The 17,511-nt window shown below is 42.0% G+C and overlaps 1 protein-coding gene across 8 annotated transcripts in view; it reads right to left on the reverse strand.

Annotated features, from left to right (window-relative positions):
- MBNL2 (muscleblind like splicing regulator 2) overlaps positions 1-17,511 on the reverse strand; it is a 155,802-nt gene that overhangs the window by 31,705 nt on the left and 106,586 nt on the right. For 5 of the 8 annotated variants that reach the window (XM_073894380.1, XM_073894381.1, XM_073894383.1 and 2 more), the window contains 4 exons: positions 13,113-13,313; positions 10,104-10,367; positions 3,744-3,797; positions 2,933-3,086 (listed from right to left, as the gene is read on the reverse strand). In XM_073894380.1, the coding sequence (XP_073750481.1) occupies positions 2,933-3,086; positions 3,744-3,797; positions 10,104-10,367; positions 13,113-13,313 (673 nt within the window). The remainder of the gene's footprint in view (positions 1-2,932; positions 3,087-3,743; positions 3,798-10,103; positions 10,368-13,112; positions 13,314-17,511) is intronic. The other 3 variants (XM_073894384.1, XM_025874766.2, XM_025874769.2) reach the window with 1 other exon arrangement.

The following is a 17,511-nucleotide window of genomic DNA, read 5'->3' on the forward strand; positions in this document are numbered from 1 at the left end:
TATTCCTATCTCCACACCCTGGAGGCAGAATTCCTAAAATCCAAATTCACATGGTGTCAATGGGGGAGTTTTCGTAAGATATCAAAAACTTCACTGTGGAGAACAGATGGCAAGTGGATTGATTGTAATGCTCATGTCACAGTGTCTGCAAATATTGACCCGTTATGTCATACGCCTACAACTAATACAATGTGATATGCCAATTATACCTCAGTGAAAAAACAAGAAAGAAAAATTAGGGATCTTAAAAAAAACAACCCCCAGAATTTCACTATGAATGGCCTTTCAGTAAAGGGTAACCTCCGGGAGCACATGAGATGCTCTGTGTTTCATATATACGATCATTGTTGATAGAAAGTACTTACAGAAAAATCAAAACCTGTCAGTTTAAAAATCAGGGGCCCACCATCTCCCAAGTCACAAAAATGATTTTTGAACGTCGTCACTTAATTTGCAGAGATTTCAGACAACGGTGATTGACCATGAATGATTATCATCATTACTGTTTTAAATTTGAGTTGAAAATGTGGTTTATGAGAAAGAAAGCCTGAAATAAGAACTAGAGCCAAAACAAACACTGAGATTTCTGTTAGGGATTTAAGTGGGGGAACGATTACGCTAACTTGCTTTTGATTAAATTATTTCCTCTTTCATCATTTAAGAAAAACATGTGAAAACTTCCTCGAAGCTGAAATACCATTTCAGAGCATGAGAGCCACATAGCTGTTCACTATGATATTGATATCATGTTACAGATGGAAACATTTGTAATTCACAGAATGAAGTGGGCTAGGACCCACTTTTGGGCTCCCAAAGTCTCACAACTGAGGGTTGCCGGACACTCTGGGACAGTTTTTAAAGAATCCAGCAGGGGGCGGAAGTGCACAACCACGGCAGCCCGTACAGCCTCCCGGTCCTCCATACAGTCATTTCATCAACTGGATCGGGTCATTGCATAAGGGATGTTATCCATTCCTGCTTTGGAAGTCTTTAAATGGTTTCCAGGTGAGATATTTTAAAATAAGGATTCTTGCAGTGATTTAACAGAGCTGTCATGATTGGACTGAGGTGTTAAATACGAGTTAGCGGCCTTCAGACTTTCACACGGCTTAGGTCCAAGGTTTCAAAGGCATTGCCAGGAAATGGTAGTGAAATTGTTACCCAGTCTCCAGAAACAGACTTGTCCTTTTATGTTCTAGCCCTCGGTACATTCCTCCCTAATTTTTTCTCTTAAGGTATCTAGTGACAAGGTCTATGAGACTCTTTTAAGGAAGTCATTTAAGACCTCGAGGTAAGTTTACCTACTAGAAATTATTTTATAAACATGTTATATCCAGGGGATTACAAGTACGAGTCCTGCTATGCTAGCTACCCGCCCTGAGATGTCACTGGCTGAGGTTGTAACGGAACAGGAGGGAAACCCCCAGTAAGTAGTGATGTAGAGACTCACTCTACAGGTCTGTAAGTCTCCTTAAGAGAAGAGCAGAAGTGAAATATGAAAACTAAACACTAAGAACCGTTTTGCTGACATAATTTATATGTTTACTATAATAAATATCATTAACAGGTTGATCATTGTTTTTAAAGTGAGCTTTTATACAAAGAATACCACAGAAAAACTCTACTCCCTCCCACGTTAATTCCTGATAGGCTACACGATTTAAAGAGATGGATAATAGACCCGAAAAGTCCAACCACGTGGATTAGGACCAACAAGCTCTTTGTGATAAAATTGTTGTTCATCTGTATTTACCTTCGAGTCACGCTCATGGGATGAAAATTTGGACTTCAAAACTAAGAACTGAATGGACAGTCTCCTCATGGAAGCCTAAGTCACTCTCTGGTTCTTTTTTTTTTTTTTTTTTTTTTGAATACTAGGAAATTTTATTTATTTTGAGGCTATCATCCCTGCTTCTAATGCAGACCAAGGAAGTCAAAACCATGATCCATTTAGGGTGACTCTGTGTGCGTACATGGTGTACATAGGTCTGTGGTCAGGGAAGTGGGTAAAAAATGGGGGAGGGTTGCCATGCATTACGCTTTTGTTTCTTCACTTCTATCTGATGTTTTATGTCTGCCAAGCTCTACGGGAGAACTCTGTGACTCCACGTGTGGAAGCTGGGTGGTGTCATGTCATGGGACTTTGGACTGGTCACAGGGACACTAGGGGCCGGCTCTCTGTGCCACCTTGGGAAGTCACCTCCCATTTAGGGGGCCTCAGTTTTGTCATCTGTAAAACAATCGCCTGCATGAGGAGATCACGAAGAATCCTCTAAGCTTCAGGATTCTGTGATTAACAGAATTCATCTCTTAGTGGAATGGTACAGTTAATGGACCTTCGCAGCTACTATTATCAGGCATTGGCTTAGAAACCGAGGGTAAGAGCTCTATTTGTGCACTTGGTGAAGTTGAGAAGGATGGCGAAAGAGAAGAGAATGAATGTAAAATATGAGTAGAGGACTGCTTTAATTTGAATAGCCTTTTTTTTTTTTTTTTTTTTTTTTTTTTAGTGCTCTGAATAGGAATAGAAAAAAAAAAGGTTAGTACTTACTGGAATTGCTATTTTTAGGTCATTCAGGGTTAAAGACAAATTTCAATTGTCACACATAAAAGGTCTCGTTGACATGAACAATTTTACACAGCGGGTGTAAGCACAAGAAACCGAAAGGCCTCACCGCTCTCTGCTTCTCACGGGTTCAGCCTGTCCCTCGACTCTACAGAATATTTGGCTTTAGAATCCTAGCAGCCTCTAGCTATCGTTCCAGGCAGAGGAGATACCGCTCGATAGCTGGGCCAAGGATGAGTCTCAGGCTCTACTGACTACACCTTTACAAGCAAACTAGATGCCACCGAACAGCTTAGAGGAAATGCGAAGAAAGCACATGACCGAAGGGCACGCGGACAAAGGACTCGGAACCGCCAGGGCACGCACCTGTTGGGATAAAGGCCGCATGCTGCTGCAGCTGCGCACTGGTGAGAGCCTGCTGGTAGTGCAAGACGCTGGGACTGAAGACCGTGTTGGCACCGTTGCTTTTTTCAAGGGCTTGTCTCTTTGGTAAAGGATGGAGAGCACCAGGGGGAAAGGCCTGTAAGTAAAGAATTGGATAGGACGTGTATAACTCAAAGTCACCACACCTCCAGGGTCCACAGAGATCATCAACTACAACATTCTTTTTCAAAATGACAGCTAAGGAGATGCCTCTGCCATGCACCTTAATTTAAACAGCGGCAATGTCGAATGAGTGAGAATTTGTTATTGAGAGCGAAAGCATGATTTCTGTAACCCAGAACGGTAGCATCTCAACTAAGGAAAAGAAAAACTATCAAGCAACACCAAAAAAAAAAAAAAAAAAAAAAGTAAAGAAAAAAAATGGCTTCAGCTTTTAAAATGAGTTAAACTATTCTAAGGGGGGAAAGAAGCACGTGTGTTATTATTAATACCTATTCTCTTCGTTAACTAAACGGCAATTGCTTGGATTTTAAAGGTTAATAAGAATTATAAGGAGCATTTTCCGAGGCAAGTAATTTAAATTTGCTTCACTCTTTTGGAAAAGGTATTAAAATCTGTTAGGATTAATTTATTTCACATATTACATATGACAATGAGATGGCTAAACACCTTATTGAATTTTCTCCATTAATTAATAATAATGATTGTTTGCAACCGATTTTACAAGTAATACAAATCTCAGATGGTTCTCTGAAAAGCTACATGCAAAGCGAAAGGTGAAAGGTCAAAGTACCAGGTCTACAGATGCTTCGAGAGGTCGCTTCATTGCTTTGGCAGTCGACTGAGTCTTTTAATAACAGGCAGCGAGCACATGATGGCAGTGGGCCAATGGGATTCAAGCGAATTAACATACAGGTAAACAGCAAGCAGAGGTGCATCATGGGAACGGCATTGCATTGTGGATAGGTGAGAAGGAAAAAAATATTCTGAATGCAATATACAACGTACAAAACACTAGGCATGCACAACAACAAAAATGTTCTCTAAAGAAATGAATATTACACCTTAAATTAGTATCGAAGCAAAAATGCATCTACTATACCTTAGTTAAAAGCATATAAGAGAGTAAAATATAGATGTTTGAAATTCAGGAAAGTTAATTAAAACAGCAGCTTGCATACACACCATAAGCATTTTTTATATTGCTTCAGAAAAAAATGCAAAATTTTCAAGGGCCATAGGACTGAAGAACTTCTGATAAGTTAGTTTTCAAATGTAAAATAACAAATGCGCTAAGTATAAGATCCGAGTCAAAAAAAAAATGAGATTCTCTTCAACTTTCATAAAAGTCATTTTTAATAAAGATCTAGCCTAACAAAATGAAGTGGCAAACTGAGACAAGAAATTCAGGCAAAAAAATATTCAAACACAAGATTATTGAGGCAAAACTGTTTGGGTTTGGATCTTAATTTTTTTGTCTGAATCGTGTGGATAATTGTCTCAATTCTTCTCTTCAGTCTGTTAGCGTGAATCTGGCAATGCGGGAGCAGGTTCCAATCTTAACAAGTTTTGACTATGAATAGTAAGTTTCTCAAATTTCCCACTCTCGATCCATTGTACTGCTTCTACCGACTAACTTATCATCCGTTCTGTTTTCCACTACATTTGAAATTATAATCCAATTTATCTCAGTCAACTTACCGGATTACGCTAAGAAAATACCCTTGGAAAACAGGTATTTCGTGTTCTCAGCTATCAGAATCATTTATACTTAATAATTCTGTGTGTACTTTTAGTTATAATCAGTGACCAACCCAATTAATGAGAAGTGGAACTCTCAGAACAACAGCTAAAAATAGCAAACAGCTAAAAAAAAATAGCAAAAGACTGCTTGAAATATTAGACGTAAAATAATATTTTTAACTTATAACCATACTTTGGGGCAGATAGTCTCATTTAAACAGCTGAAATAATAAAGATTGGTTGAATCTTCACCACAATGAAAAAATTTTCCTATTCCTTGATAATTGCTGTAAAAGATGGGAAAATTCTATGATGGAATTCTGTGAAAAAAAAATCAAAGGAATAGCTCCAATGCAAATAAAAAATGAAATACCCCCTTTCTATGTGTAGCACAATAGGTAAATCCCTAAGGTTTGTGCAATCAACACAAAATGTGGTATTCTAAAGTTCTGAGTTGGAACTACGGCATTTGAAATAAGATGGGACAGTACTAAACTCTCAAAGTGGGGAACAATTAATGACATTTTCCTTTGCAAATCAAGGGCTTTTCGTCATCATCTAATGATTCAGGATCAAAAGTATAGAGAAGACAGGAGGTAAGGTAAAGAAGGTGGAGTAGGTAGAAATAAAGAGGGAGAAAGGATTGAAGGCAGAGAAGAGATTTAGAACAGCCAACAGAGAAATGTTTTGTAGGGCAGTCTTGAGAGAGGCCATCATATAATATGAAATCAATGTCCCGAGAGTAGGACTGCAACATTTTTAAAACCCAGAGAGCCCCACAGTAAGAAAGCTTCTTTGTACTGGAGAGTCTTTCTGCAGATGTAAGTTCCCCATTGTGCAACTCCCATGACTCCATGTTCATTTAAAATCTTTGGTTGCTGTAGAGTTTCTAGATTGCTAAATAATGCATTTCTTTAAGCTTAAGTGAATCTGTGCTAACTACATAAGGCTGCGTAGCCTGTTCTCCCAGAGTGCACTGAGAACACCAACCCGGAATCATTTGGCCTCAACCTTCTGGAACTCCGTTCTCTTCACTTTTCCAGCCCTTGGGAGTTCCAGAGCAAATCTACTGTTGGGTTGATTTTTGTCTGCTGTGCTAACTAGAAGAGTGACTATGTCTCCGAAGGCTGGTAGTTACGAACAAAATTTCGATTTAACAAAGCATCATTTAATGAAGTCTCCGAGTAGGAAAAGAAATATTAAATATTTCTCCCTGGGATAATCACCTGGAAGGTTAATATTCTTTTTTTCTGATCTTTGATTGATGAAACTTAATGTCCATAGAAATCAGAATAATCCAGGAATGTGAAGAGACAAAGCTCTCAACTGAGCTGGACAGCAACAGCATCTCCTTTTCTCCCACTGCAGGCTGTGGGTTATCTTTCCTAGACACATATGTTGGGTCTTTTCAAGGAAACGCTAAGGTTTTGGAGGGTTGAACATACCCATCAGTATCTTGCACACCTCATGCTCTGAAGCACATGTGTAGAGTGTATTTAAAAAAAAATCTGTGTGGATTAATAATCATATTACAATATGGTTTTGTAGTGCACAGATATTCTGATTGAGAAGATACATTTGGCATATGTTTAGCTACACTGAAAGGTCTTCAGGCTTAGACTAGACCCGAGAGATCACTAAGCCTGGTGGGTCTTGGGAGCTTCCTTAGGCACCTAAGCAGAGAAAGAGGTTCTCTTTAGTTGAGCCTCTACTCTGTGTCGGTCACTTGGCATCCATTCTCGCTGGCCTCATCAACATCTTGGGTCCCCTGTCCTCTCTGGGCCACCTGCAGGTTTGTGTACATCCAGCGGGTTTTCCTTTCCCTGGGTCAAAGAACAATCCAACCGCGAGTCAAGGCGTGCAAACCATGGGCCCATGGCGGGCATTCCGGGCAAAGACCAAATCTGAGAAGTCAGGACACCCTGACAACAATCATCAGAGCTGCCATTTTGAGGCGGAAGAAAGGGATGTGGACAAAAGGGTGGAATTCAAAATTCCTTTACATGTTTTCTTGGACAATTGAAACTTCTCTAGCTGAGGGCAGCTGGTCCTGTTTCCTTTTACAAAAAACAGGAATCTCTGCAGCCCCATTTTGAAGTGTGTGAAGACAGACCGCTTGCTTGAAGATCAGATACCCTTTGTGTGAAAATTACCAAAGAGCAGTTCTGTCTGGCTTATTTTTGCATTAAAAAAAAAAAATCTGGTGAGGACGATGCTCACGTTCTAAGACGTATTGTGAAAGAATCAGGCTCGAAAGGAAATAAATGTCTCCTTTTCTGGAATCAAAGCTTTAAGTGCGTTTTCAGGGTCTAATTAATCAAAAGAAAGGGAAATCCCTGGACAATAATACAAACTGCATTACCGAAATTCTTTGTGTTGGGATATGGAGCCCAGGTGAATGGAATACTAACATCTTCTGACTGCAGTCATCACTCCCATTTGTTCTTTTAAATAAGGAAATAAAATAAGAGGTTTTTTTCAGTGTATTGAGTAATCTTGCCGCTAGAGTAAGAATACTTTGACTTTACCCAACTGCATTGAGGCTGGTTCAAATGAGCCTCTCACTTCAACTAAAAAGACATGACAGATTCAATAATCTTCATGTCATTGTCAGAAAGAAGCTGGCTTTTGTTCTGAACCTATATTCCTTTGGGTTGTCTTTGACGATGTTGCAAGATCCCCTGAAATATCAGAACTCCAAATTTGGGCACAGTATGACAATCCCGGGAACTATGGTAACTAAATATACTGACATCCACTGCAATAACCTCCACGCACCTTGATGAGTATGATGTGCAAATTCGAGGAAGGGCACATGGCAGGCACGCAGAGGGGTACAGGCTTGGGCTTAAAATATCAGGTTGAGGAATGACGTGCTTGTGCCAATGGCCGTTTCTCCTCTTCTCCCCATCACCCACCACTGACCTACACGGGCTGCGCTGTTCCTTCAGTGATTGAAGGATATATTGATTGTGGATGTTAGAACGGGTACTTCTCATAAACAAACAGATACAGTCAAGACTCAGAGAAATTCGGGGCTCAGCTCTCCGGTCACGATTAGTACCAGTGGTCTGTTGTATCAACAGGTATTTGAGGTATAGGGACTAATTTTTTTCATACCCCCAGAACCTCATCTCCTACCCCAGTGGCCAGAGATGGCTATTGTGACCCAGGCTGAGCCAATCACGGCATGCTATTACTCTAACCATGAGGACAACCCCCAGAATGACCTTTAACTGTTTTTTAGGGTTTTTTTCCCTAACCAGAACTGCTGTAGAAGACGCTGTTTTCTCTCTTGTCAAAAGACATAAGAATGTGTCCCCACAGGTGTCTAGACTCGTGGTCAGTGTTGCATTGGAGAACCTGGTCTTAGAAGATAGAGCTGATACGGCGAGAGAAGCAGGAAACAGAGAGGAAAAAAGCGAGAGAGAGATCTACTGGTTTTCCAAGTTTCTGGATCTGGGCGCCCCTAGTCTCTGTGTGACCTCTCCTCCCTTTGGAGGGCACCACATGAAGTCCAACTTTTTAATTTAAGCTACTTCAGTTGGGTTTTTGTCTCTTGCAGCCAGAGTCCTGACTAGCCTTGGGGATAACCTAGGTACCCAGTTACGATTTATAATGTCAGTGCAGTGGGAAAATGTGTGCTTTGTGCCTAACAATCAGCGTACCAGTTAGGATACATTGGGGCTGGCCTAAAATAATGATTACAGTGAAAACAGTTTTACTCCTTATAGGATGAGATGTTCACTACGAGGATGGTTAAGACAGATTCCACTTTGGAGAAATGTATAAAAGACTTCCTTGCTCGCTAAAAGAGTTCCTTTTTCATCAGCATTAAATAACCGATTTACTCCTTTGTATTCTCATTACTGAACGTGGAACCCAGAACTTGCTATGTGTTCAAGACCTGCCCCTGCTCCGTTCCCAGTTACAATGTTTTGCAAACTGCTCTTTTACTAGAACAAAAAAGGGAGAATTCCTCTATATTGTAGTTAGAAGGTTGTGTTTTAAAGTGTATCTTTCATCTCTGAAGCCCTGTCTCTTCTAAGGAAGGACAGCCCACTGAGTCTTTCAGGCCCCACGGGACCCCATCATGCATTTCCATCATCATTGAGGAGCACTGTTGCCCTCAATTACTCAACTCTAAGCTCTTCGAGGGCAAGAAAACCTGCTTAATTTCTGGATGCTCCCCAGCGAGTGTCTGATGCATGGCCACTCTCATTATGTGTTCTGGATGAATCAGTGAATGAATGAATGAGTGAATGCACAGTGTCTATCATATATTATAACAGGCTTCTGATAGGCTGGCGATCTCACCTTAAAACAAATTAATTAGCAATTTCTACAACCTAGTGCGATGGTTCTCAAGCTCTGCTGCAGTAGGAATCCCAGGGAGTTTTCACAAAAGGCCACCGCCCAGGCCACACCCAGACCAATAAAATTAAAAAAACTCTGGGGGAAGGGGCTGATGTTGGAACCTTTCAAGACCCTTCAGGTAATTCCAAAATATAGCGGAGTTTGAGAACCAGGGTTCCAGGCAGGGGCTTGTCAACTGTTAATGCGCATACAAAACACCTGAGGATATTTTAAAATTAGAATTCCGATCCCAAAGGTCTGGGGTGGGGCCTGAGACTCCGGAGCTGTAACAGACCCCCCAGGGATGAGGAGGAAGAAGAAGGGGGGGCAGGAGGAGGAAGAGGGGGAAAGGGGGGAGTAGAGGAGAAGAATGGGAAGAAGAGGAGGGAGAGGCGGCGGCGGCAGCGGCGGCCGCTCTCTAAGGGACGTTACAGTGACTCAGGGACTCCGGGCTGGGTTACGGTCACCCCCCCACCCTTTTTTAAAGCACCAGTCAGTACAGCTCCATTTTCATCTGTTTCAGGACACAGTTTCATTCAGGGGGAGGAACTCTGAAGGCAAAGGGGGAAACGGGGGGGGGGGGAAAGCCCGTCCCTGAAGGTCACCTGTTGCGGGCCTCTGGGCTCCGGGGCTGCGCTGCGAAGCGCCGCTGCCCGGGGCCCCGCGGCCTTTCCGTCGCCGGAGCCGCGGGCGCCCCCCCCCCCCCGACCGGTGGCCCCAGGCCGCGGAGCCCACCCGGAGGAGGAGGAGGAGGAGGAGGAGGAGGTCGGGCCGGGCTGGCCGCAGGGGCGGGGGGGCTGGCGGCTCGCCGGGGGTTCCCTGCGCCTGAGGGATTTACTTATTGTGCTGAAGAAGGGAAGGAGGGGGAAACCAAACCAAAACAAAACGGGGAAAACAACAACAGAACTTAGGCAGCGGAGCAGCAGGGATGGCAGCCTTCCCTAGTTCCCGCCTTGGGGGAGCGCGGCGGGGGGGAGCGTCGGGATCCCGCGGGACGCCCCGCGGCTCCCCGGCGCGGGCGGAGGAAGGTGCGCGGCGGGCGCGCCCCACTTACCATGACTGTGGCCGCGGCCGCGGCTGCCTGGGCGGCCACCGCCGCTTGGTTGGCTTGGTGCTGCGCAGCTTTGATTTTGGCCTGCAAGTGTGCAGGAGGGTGAAAATATTTGCATTTCTCCCTCATGCAACGCCCCTTTATGTAATCCATACAAACGGTTACGGTGTTGTCGTTTGTGTCGATCATGGTGCTGTCTGCGGGGTGTGCAAAGCGGCAGTCGGTCTCCCCCCGAGCACAGTTTCCTCGCTGGAACTCCCTGCATACCTAGGACACAGGGGGCAAGAGCGGACGATGCAGAAGGAAGCCTGATGGCCGCCGGCGACCACCTCCGCCAGCGCAGCCATTTATGTCCAAAAAAAAAAAAAAAATTATTAAAGGAATACATGCTTTTTCCTCTATTTTAATGGTGGCTTTTGTGACATTCCGATAAAAATTTGATTGTCCAGAACTCAACCAGGGTCCCTGACAAACTAATCTGAGTTCTGCTTCGCCCTTTTTTCTGGAGTGAGACTCTGTATTGAGAAAATAAGGCAAAAGTCTGCAGTTGGGCTAACATCACGAAAATCAACAAAGCCTCCCTTTATCTCTGGGTAGTGTGCTTATCTTGGTCTCTACTTTATATGTAATAATTAGGACACAATATATGTGTATATGTAGTATAGAATTTGGACATCTATATCCATATCCAAATCTTCTCCTGCCCTGACCACTCTGGGATGCCCTAGGTTTTCTGCATGGAGGGACAGTTGCATCACAGACCAAGCCCCCAGGGCATAGCGGTAACAATTCCAGAAAGAATTGGGGGAAACAGATTTGTTCCTCCTCTGAGGATGGGAAGTGGGTGGGGTGAATCTGAATACTCCTGTTTCCCCCTAGGTCTCCCCTGCTCTACAAAGATAACTTACACTTATAATCCTAAGTCAGAACTACTGTATCTAAGATGTTGAAACTTGCACTTAAGGTCACTCTGTTATTATTTTTGACAGCACAGACAGAAAGAAAAGGTAAAAAAAGGAGAGAAATAAGTGGAGGGAAGTAGGAATAGAGTTTGAAGTGCTGATGTGTTACCGTTGTTTTTTTAGTCCTTAATCCTTAGTTATCCTGAAGTCTCAAGTAACTAGAATGCTCCATCCTCTAAGAATTCTGGTGGATCAAAAGTTTACCATGTAAAGAGAGTTTTCTTTAGAATTTAAGAGTATTCTTAATTCTGCTCTGAAGACTAGTTCTTAAAATAAGATGACATAAGTAATAAATGAACATAATACTTATAAAATATCATTAGCAGGGTAGAATTAATAGTAAAATTGTAAATTATTTTCCTTTTAGGCTCTAGTTCCAAAGTCAGTACAACTGAAGTGGTGGTTGGCATCTCGACCATCAGTGACGTCACATGAAGGGTCACTGACGTGACAGTCAAGCCCTGTGAAAGTCAAAGGGGCTTGCAAAATACAGTTTCACTGACCAGTGGCCAAGAGGGCTTGAAGGACAAATAGGTAAGTCACAAAATTGCTCATTCTCTCCTCCTGTTTTGGATATAAGCCAATATTCCATCTTTAGTTCATAAAATGTACAAAATAAAAATTTCTCAGGGGTTCCCATCAATGCTGAGTCAGCCTTCATCTCTAAATGCAATCCTCGGGTCTGAGCCTGCGTCCCAGGTGCATACCGGCCATCGAGCGTTTACCAAGGGTCTCTCTGTGTGGCCGACTTCATTCCTGATTTGAAATGAACTGCAAGCTGCCCTGCTAAAGTCACTGTAAATTATTTTTCAATGTCTTTGTCTAACTAGTCCTGTTGGGGAGGACGATTTTTTTCCCAAGTCAGCTGATTTAATTTGTTTTCTAAACCACACTCACCAACTGAACACTAAAGCTCCATCGGTCCAGCAGGTGGAGCCCCAAACGCTTTTGCAGACCATGAAAGGTCTGTTCTGTATTCACAGGGGCAGGCTAGATCAAAACAGTAGTGTTAGGAACTATATATAGTTTTTTCATTTTGGGATCCATAAACTCCAGATTGAAGCTGATATTAGGCAGCCACACTTTACCGCCCTCAAGATTTATCTGGTAAATATTTTTTTTAAATTTTTATTGGGTAAATATTTAAACAAATGCACATTGAAAGAACTTTCTCCAATCATCCAACATAAAGCACAGTGTACATCCTAACCATACATACATCACCTAACAACTTTAATGGGTACTGGAATTAAAGGAGCTCATTGAAAAATCTATCAGAATCTTTACCTACCTGTATAAAATGCTCTATTAAATATCACAGGATATAGTAGTTAAGATAAATCCTCTAACTCTGATTAAAGAAAATACTGGCTTGACTCATGACTTAAGAATTATGTTCTATAAATATATGAACTTGTTTTCTTGACTTTTATAGAACACTTGAATTTAAGTTAGAGAAAATATCTCAATCGATAACTAAATTTGCCCAGCTTCCAGTTCCCCTATTTACCAATAATACAACCAGGGCTGATATTCGGGAACATACCAATATAACCATATTAGTTCTTAAAATATTGAAATATGATCATACCAAGTGGTCAACAGTCATAGTTCTACTTACTCCTACCCCTGTGCCCAAGTGTCCCCCATTGCCCTGACTGCTGGGCCTCTGACTTGCCCATTCTCAGACCTTTCCAGGATCCATCAGAGGTTAATGCCTAGCATCTGGAGGCCTTCTGGAGCCATTCTATGGCCTGCACAGTGACTGATTCATAGTTCTACTGGTTGTTAAATATTTTGCCCCTGAACACACATTCCCCACGGGTGAATTTTGTTTGTACTAAGCTAATTCTTTTCCTACAGACTAATTTCCTTTATACTCTGCCTTAAATTGAAACCATAGAATTACGAATACATGGTGCTTAGATGAGTGTGTGTGTGTGCACGTGGCTGTTTTGCAAGACTGAATGAATATCTTACAAGCGTTCACTTACATAGAAGTACCCTTCTACCACAAATGCATCTCGAATCACAGATATAATTGAAGTACCTCCAGTTTGTCAGTCCTGAGAAGTTTCTGAGTTGCAGTTGAGCCCGGGACAGTGACGGGCGGACTTCCGGGAACAATAACAGGTGTGGTGGGTAGAATTTCCGTTGGGACTAACCCAACTCCAGGGGTTACAGGTGCTAAGTAAGGAGCAAAGCTAATCGCCGTATTTGTCCCTATGGCGGGACCTACAGGAAAAGTGGGCTGTTAAAAGGAAGACAACACAGGACAAAGATTTCTTTAGAATAAAACTCTAAAAAAAAATCACCAGCAAGTGTCATTTGAGCAAAACTCACTCATCATAGATAAGACTCTTTGTGTCAGTTGCATAAATCAATATCTGAGAAAGTAAGTTCATTAAACTTCCCTGTTTTGTTTTGCTTAATAAAAATGAAATCCATATAGATCCTCTCTTCCTAAAACCAAACATAAAACCTTGGGAGAACATCATAGAAACCTAATTACAGTGGACAGGTTAAACTTTTATTTCTATGAAGGCGTTCACAAGAAAAGAAAATAATCATTCTCACTATAATTGCTCATCATTCCAAACACTGTATGTTGGTAAGGGAGTAAAACCTGTGGAATGCTGACTCAAATCTCTCATTTCTCCTCCGTGGATCTCAAAAAGGAAATGAATAAAGAAAAACCTTGAATAGCGCCTGATTTTCCAGTTGATCAAGTTTGTACATTCACAAAAAGCGGCGATTATTTGGGGCTGTATTTGCTCAGACTCACCAGCATGTTCCCGCAGCCCATCACTAGCATGCAAGTACCCAATGTTTGTAGGCAATGTTCATAGAGACCTGCTATTTCATGGTCCAGCTCAACCATGTTTAGATCTAACCTTCCCTTGAATGGAAGAGCATGAACTTTTCAGTCAGCCAATTTTTCAACCGGCCATTAAAATTTAGTTTGGTTTCCTAGGTCAAAATCAGAACAGCAGTGATAAAGGCATTCCGTACCTTATTTAAACTTCTCTATTACTACACTCCTTGTCCACAGACAGGAAGAAATATACTAAGGGGCTGAGGGGATGATTATTTTTAAAAGCCCCGCCTAAAAATAACGCCTCTCAGAAAGGAAATAATATAAGAGAACAAGAAACTTTGCCTCACTCTTCTAGAACCAATGTCAACAATTGAAGATGCTAAAATTTTTCTTAGAATAAATTTTACCCCGAATTGTACCCGAACGGTTTTTGTTGGTTGCTTGCTTTTTTAGTGATTGGATGACTTTTACCTTCTTTATTTTTAGGACCAGTCTGCAGATATTTGCAATCACGTGTTACTGTAATTTTCTAGTACCGAACCATGCCATTGGCCCTGTCACGCTATTTCGCTATTTATACATTGTTAGTAACATTCTTGTTTTCTATTTATGGCTCTGAATGAGTTGTTGAACATATGGGAAAAATAACAATCTATGTTTATTAAACAAATTTTTTGTTGACAGCAATAACGGAAAATCTCTCTTATGAATGCTCATGTTAGAAAACAGTGAAATATTGATAGTATGTGCAGGGAGTTCTCAGAGAGTCTGGAAGTCTTTACTGGAGTGGCTGGGGGCCACAAGAGGTGATTCTAATGGTCTGTGAATGCTGCCGTAGCCCTCCCACGAGGGGCTCTTAGATCTTTATGCCTCAGACATAAAATTCACTTTGGGACAGAGTTGCAACATGAGGTTTCAACATGGGAAATAGATGGCAGTTAGGAATTTTTTTCTGCAAAATTTTATATGTGTATGTTTTCCATTTTCAACCCATTTAAGCCATAATTACAGAAAGTTGTGGTTTTCAGGAACTATAGCTTTTATAAGTTAGCGCTCTTGAAAGAAAGCCAAGTGATTTGAATGGTATGACTATATAATGTTAGAATTAAAAAAAAAAAATCCACCCTGAAATGTCACAAATCACAACAGATCAGTGATTCAAAAAACTAGCTATATCATAAATGCCTGTGGGGAATTTCTTAAATAGAGATGTGGCCAGACTCAATAGGTCTATGCAGGGGCTTTGAAATTTGCATTTAAAAAAATTTACATGATCTGATGTGTGGCCCAGTTTGTGAAAATAAGTATTAAAACACTTGTACTAAATGTGTAATTTAACCCAGAGACCAATTATCAAAGTAAACACTGAAAGAAAAGAGCTCTCCCCTACACCCCCAGCCCTCCCTCCCATGGATCATTTGAAGTCAGGGTCAGTGTAGTGACATACAGACAGCTTGTACCTTGACTATCAGTAGGATGTCAGAACCTCAAAACTCATTTCCCGAAACCTTTTCGCCTATCAGCAAATCTATTACAATTAGGAAGATCATGCTTTCCAAAATGTACGTTACTTGTTCATCTAATTTAATGATCTAAAATGGATGTTGCAGTTTGTTTTACTAATGAGAGCTCTAACAGGGCTCGGGGAGGGTATTATTTACAAATAAAAGCACAGGTTTTAGACCGAGAGCGATCTGAATTCAAATCCAGAGCTTTGCCGTTAACTTTTATCCTGGGCAGTGAGTTAACCTCGCCAGGGTTTAGTTTTCTCAGCAGCAGACGGGACATAAAACCTTAAGCTTAGCTTCAAGAGTTGGGCCAAATCAGGTATTATTTCTCCCCCCTTCCCATGGTCAGAACTCAGTAAATAACAGCTCTCATTGGTAGTGTAAAACCTGCAGTAATAAAATTTTTCCCCCAAATGGCCCATTGTGTCTAGAACAGGAATATAATCAGCATAGAAATGTGATTACAAAGGTATAAACTCTATTAATGATTATTAAATGATAGCAAATGTCTTCTCTTTTTTGAAATGTGGGCTGGGAAAATACATTCTTCCGTGTGTAGCTGAAAGTTAAAAGTGTATAGGTCTTAGGAAGATAGATTCAATGAGATATTTTCTCTCTAATAGAGTGTTTTTCATTGAAGGTAATGAGTAAAAAGTTAAGTTACGCTCATCTTCAGAGATGGGCACTCTTATTATTACTGTTGACAGTAATACCTTATGCCTCTGAAGGGTTCCCAGTGTTCAAACCGCTCTCCCACACCTTGTCTTCTTTAACCTTCTCAATATCCGTGAAGGACAAGGGTGGCTGTGAAAACTTACAGGTGAAAGCAATTTAGAGTATGGACCAAATGGATCATGCAAGGTCAATGCTGCTGAGGCAGAGTCAGGGCAAAGCACCCGGGACTCCTGACTTCCCAGTCTGGGGCTATTTCCATTTCTCCGCACCCCCTAGGGTTTGTTGGTAATTTCTTAAAACAGAAGAGGGCAAACCCCCCAGCTGTGCTGATGTCTTTGAGTGTAAGGCCAGAGTGCTGGTGAAGAGCTGTGTCCCACCATCAGCCAAGGCCTCCTCCAGATGGGAGAGGCGAGGCTGCTCCAAACAGCGCTCTGGAGAGCCACTGCCCCGGCATAGTGGGTCCCAGATCCCGACTGAAATTAAGCTCCACAGGTAGAGTCCAGGCTGACACCATGTCCTCGCGTCTGAATTCAGTTCTTAGCTGCAGCTAAGAAAAGAGAAGAGCAGCACCTGCGAATGATTCTGGTCCCCGGGGCCACACCAGCTCGCTCCTGGGAGCCTCGGCCCCGTGGTTTCTGTACAAGGCCTGCTGCCAGGCTGTCTGAGATGGGATCCACTGGGTCCTTGATCATCTCTCAGAACCAGCTGCAGCTAGAGAGGCCGGAGGACAAAGCTGTGGGGTCTTCTGGATGAAAATGGCTTCTGAAATGCTGGCCTTGCTATTTCTCATCTCTGGACTTCATTCCACATTCTTGTGTTTCTCTCTTCAGCTTCTCACATGCTAGTCTTCCTTCTCAGCACATTATACCAGTAGATCCAGGTTCAAAGACCTCTCTGTCTCCCCCCACCCACCCCCCACACATTCAGCACAGGTTCTTTGATATTTTGTAGTGGCAAGGAAGGATCAGCGCTGAGCTGTAATGACTAAGTGGCCTGAGGTATTTTATGGCTCTAAAATTTAGTCAGTTGACTTTTTAAAACAGGAGCGTGAGAGTTCATACATTTAGAAAGCTTTGACTTCAAAGGGTAGGTATTCGGCATTCAAACTGAAAGGCTTAAAACATGGCATCCCTTAAGCCTCCTCTCTTTACTTCCAGAAGCATCTCTGGAAGGCAGAATACTCAATGCAAGACCTTGTCCCTGAGGACTGGGTTGTATAGGCTCTTAAATCTCTATCCTACTAAAGCCTACCCACCCCCACTTCTTTTTCTTTCTTTTTCTTTTTTAAATTGAGGTATAACTGACATGCAACATTATATTAGTTTCAGGTGTAGGATGTAATGATCGATATTTGTACATATTGTGAAATGATAGCCACAGTAAGTCATTACCATCCATCACCATATGAAGGTACAGAATTTGCCTTCTTGTGATGAGAACATCTACGA

This window comes from Callorhinus ursinus, unplaced genomic scaffold, assembly GCF_003265705.2.
Source record: "Callorhinus ursinus isolate GAN/ISIS: 27379988/994484 unplaced genomic scaffold, GSC_fseal_2.0 scaffold7, whole genome shotgun sequence".
Lineage (NCBI taxonomy): Eukaryota > Metazoa > Chordata > Mammalia > Carnivora > Otariidae > Callorhinus > Callorhinus ursinus.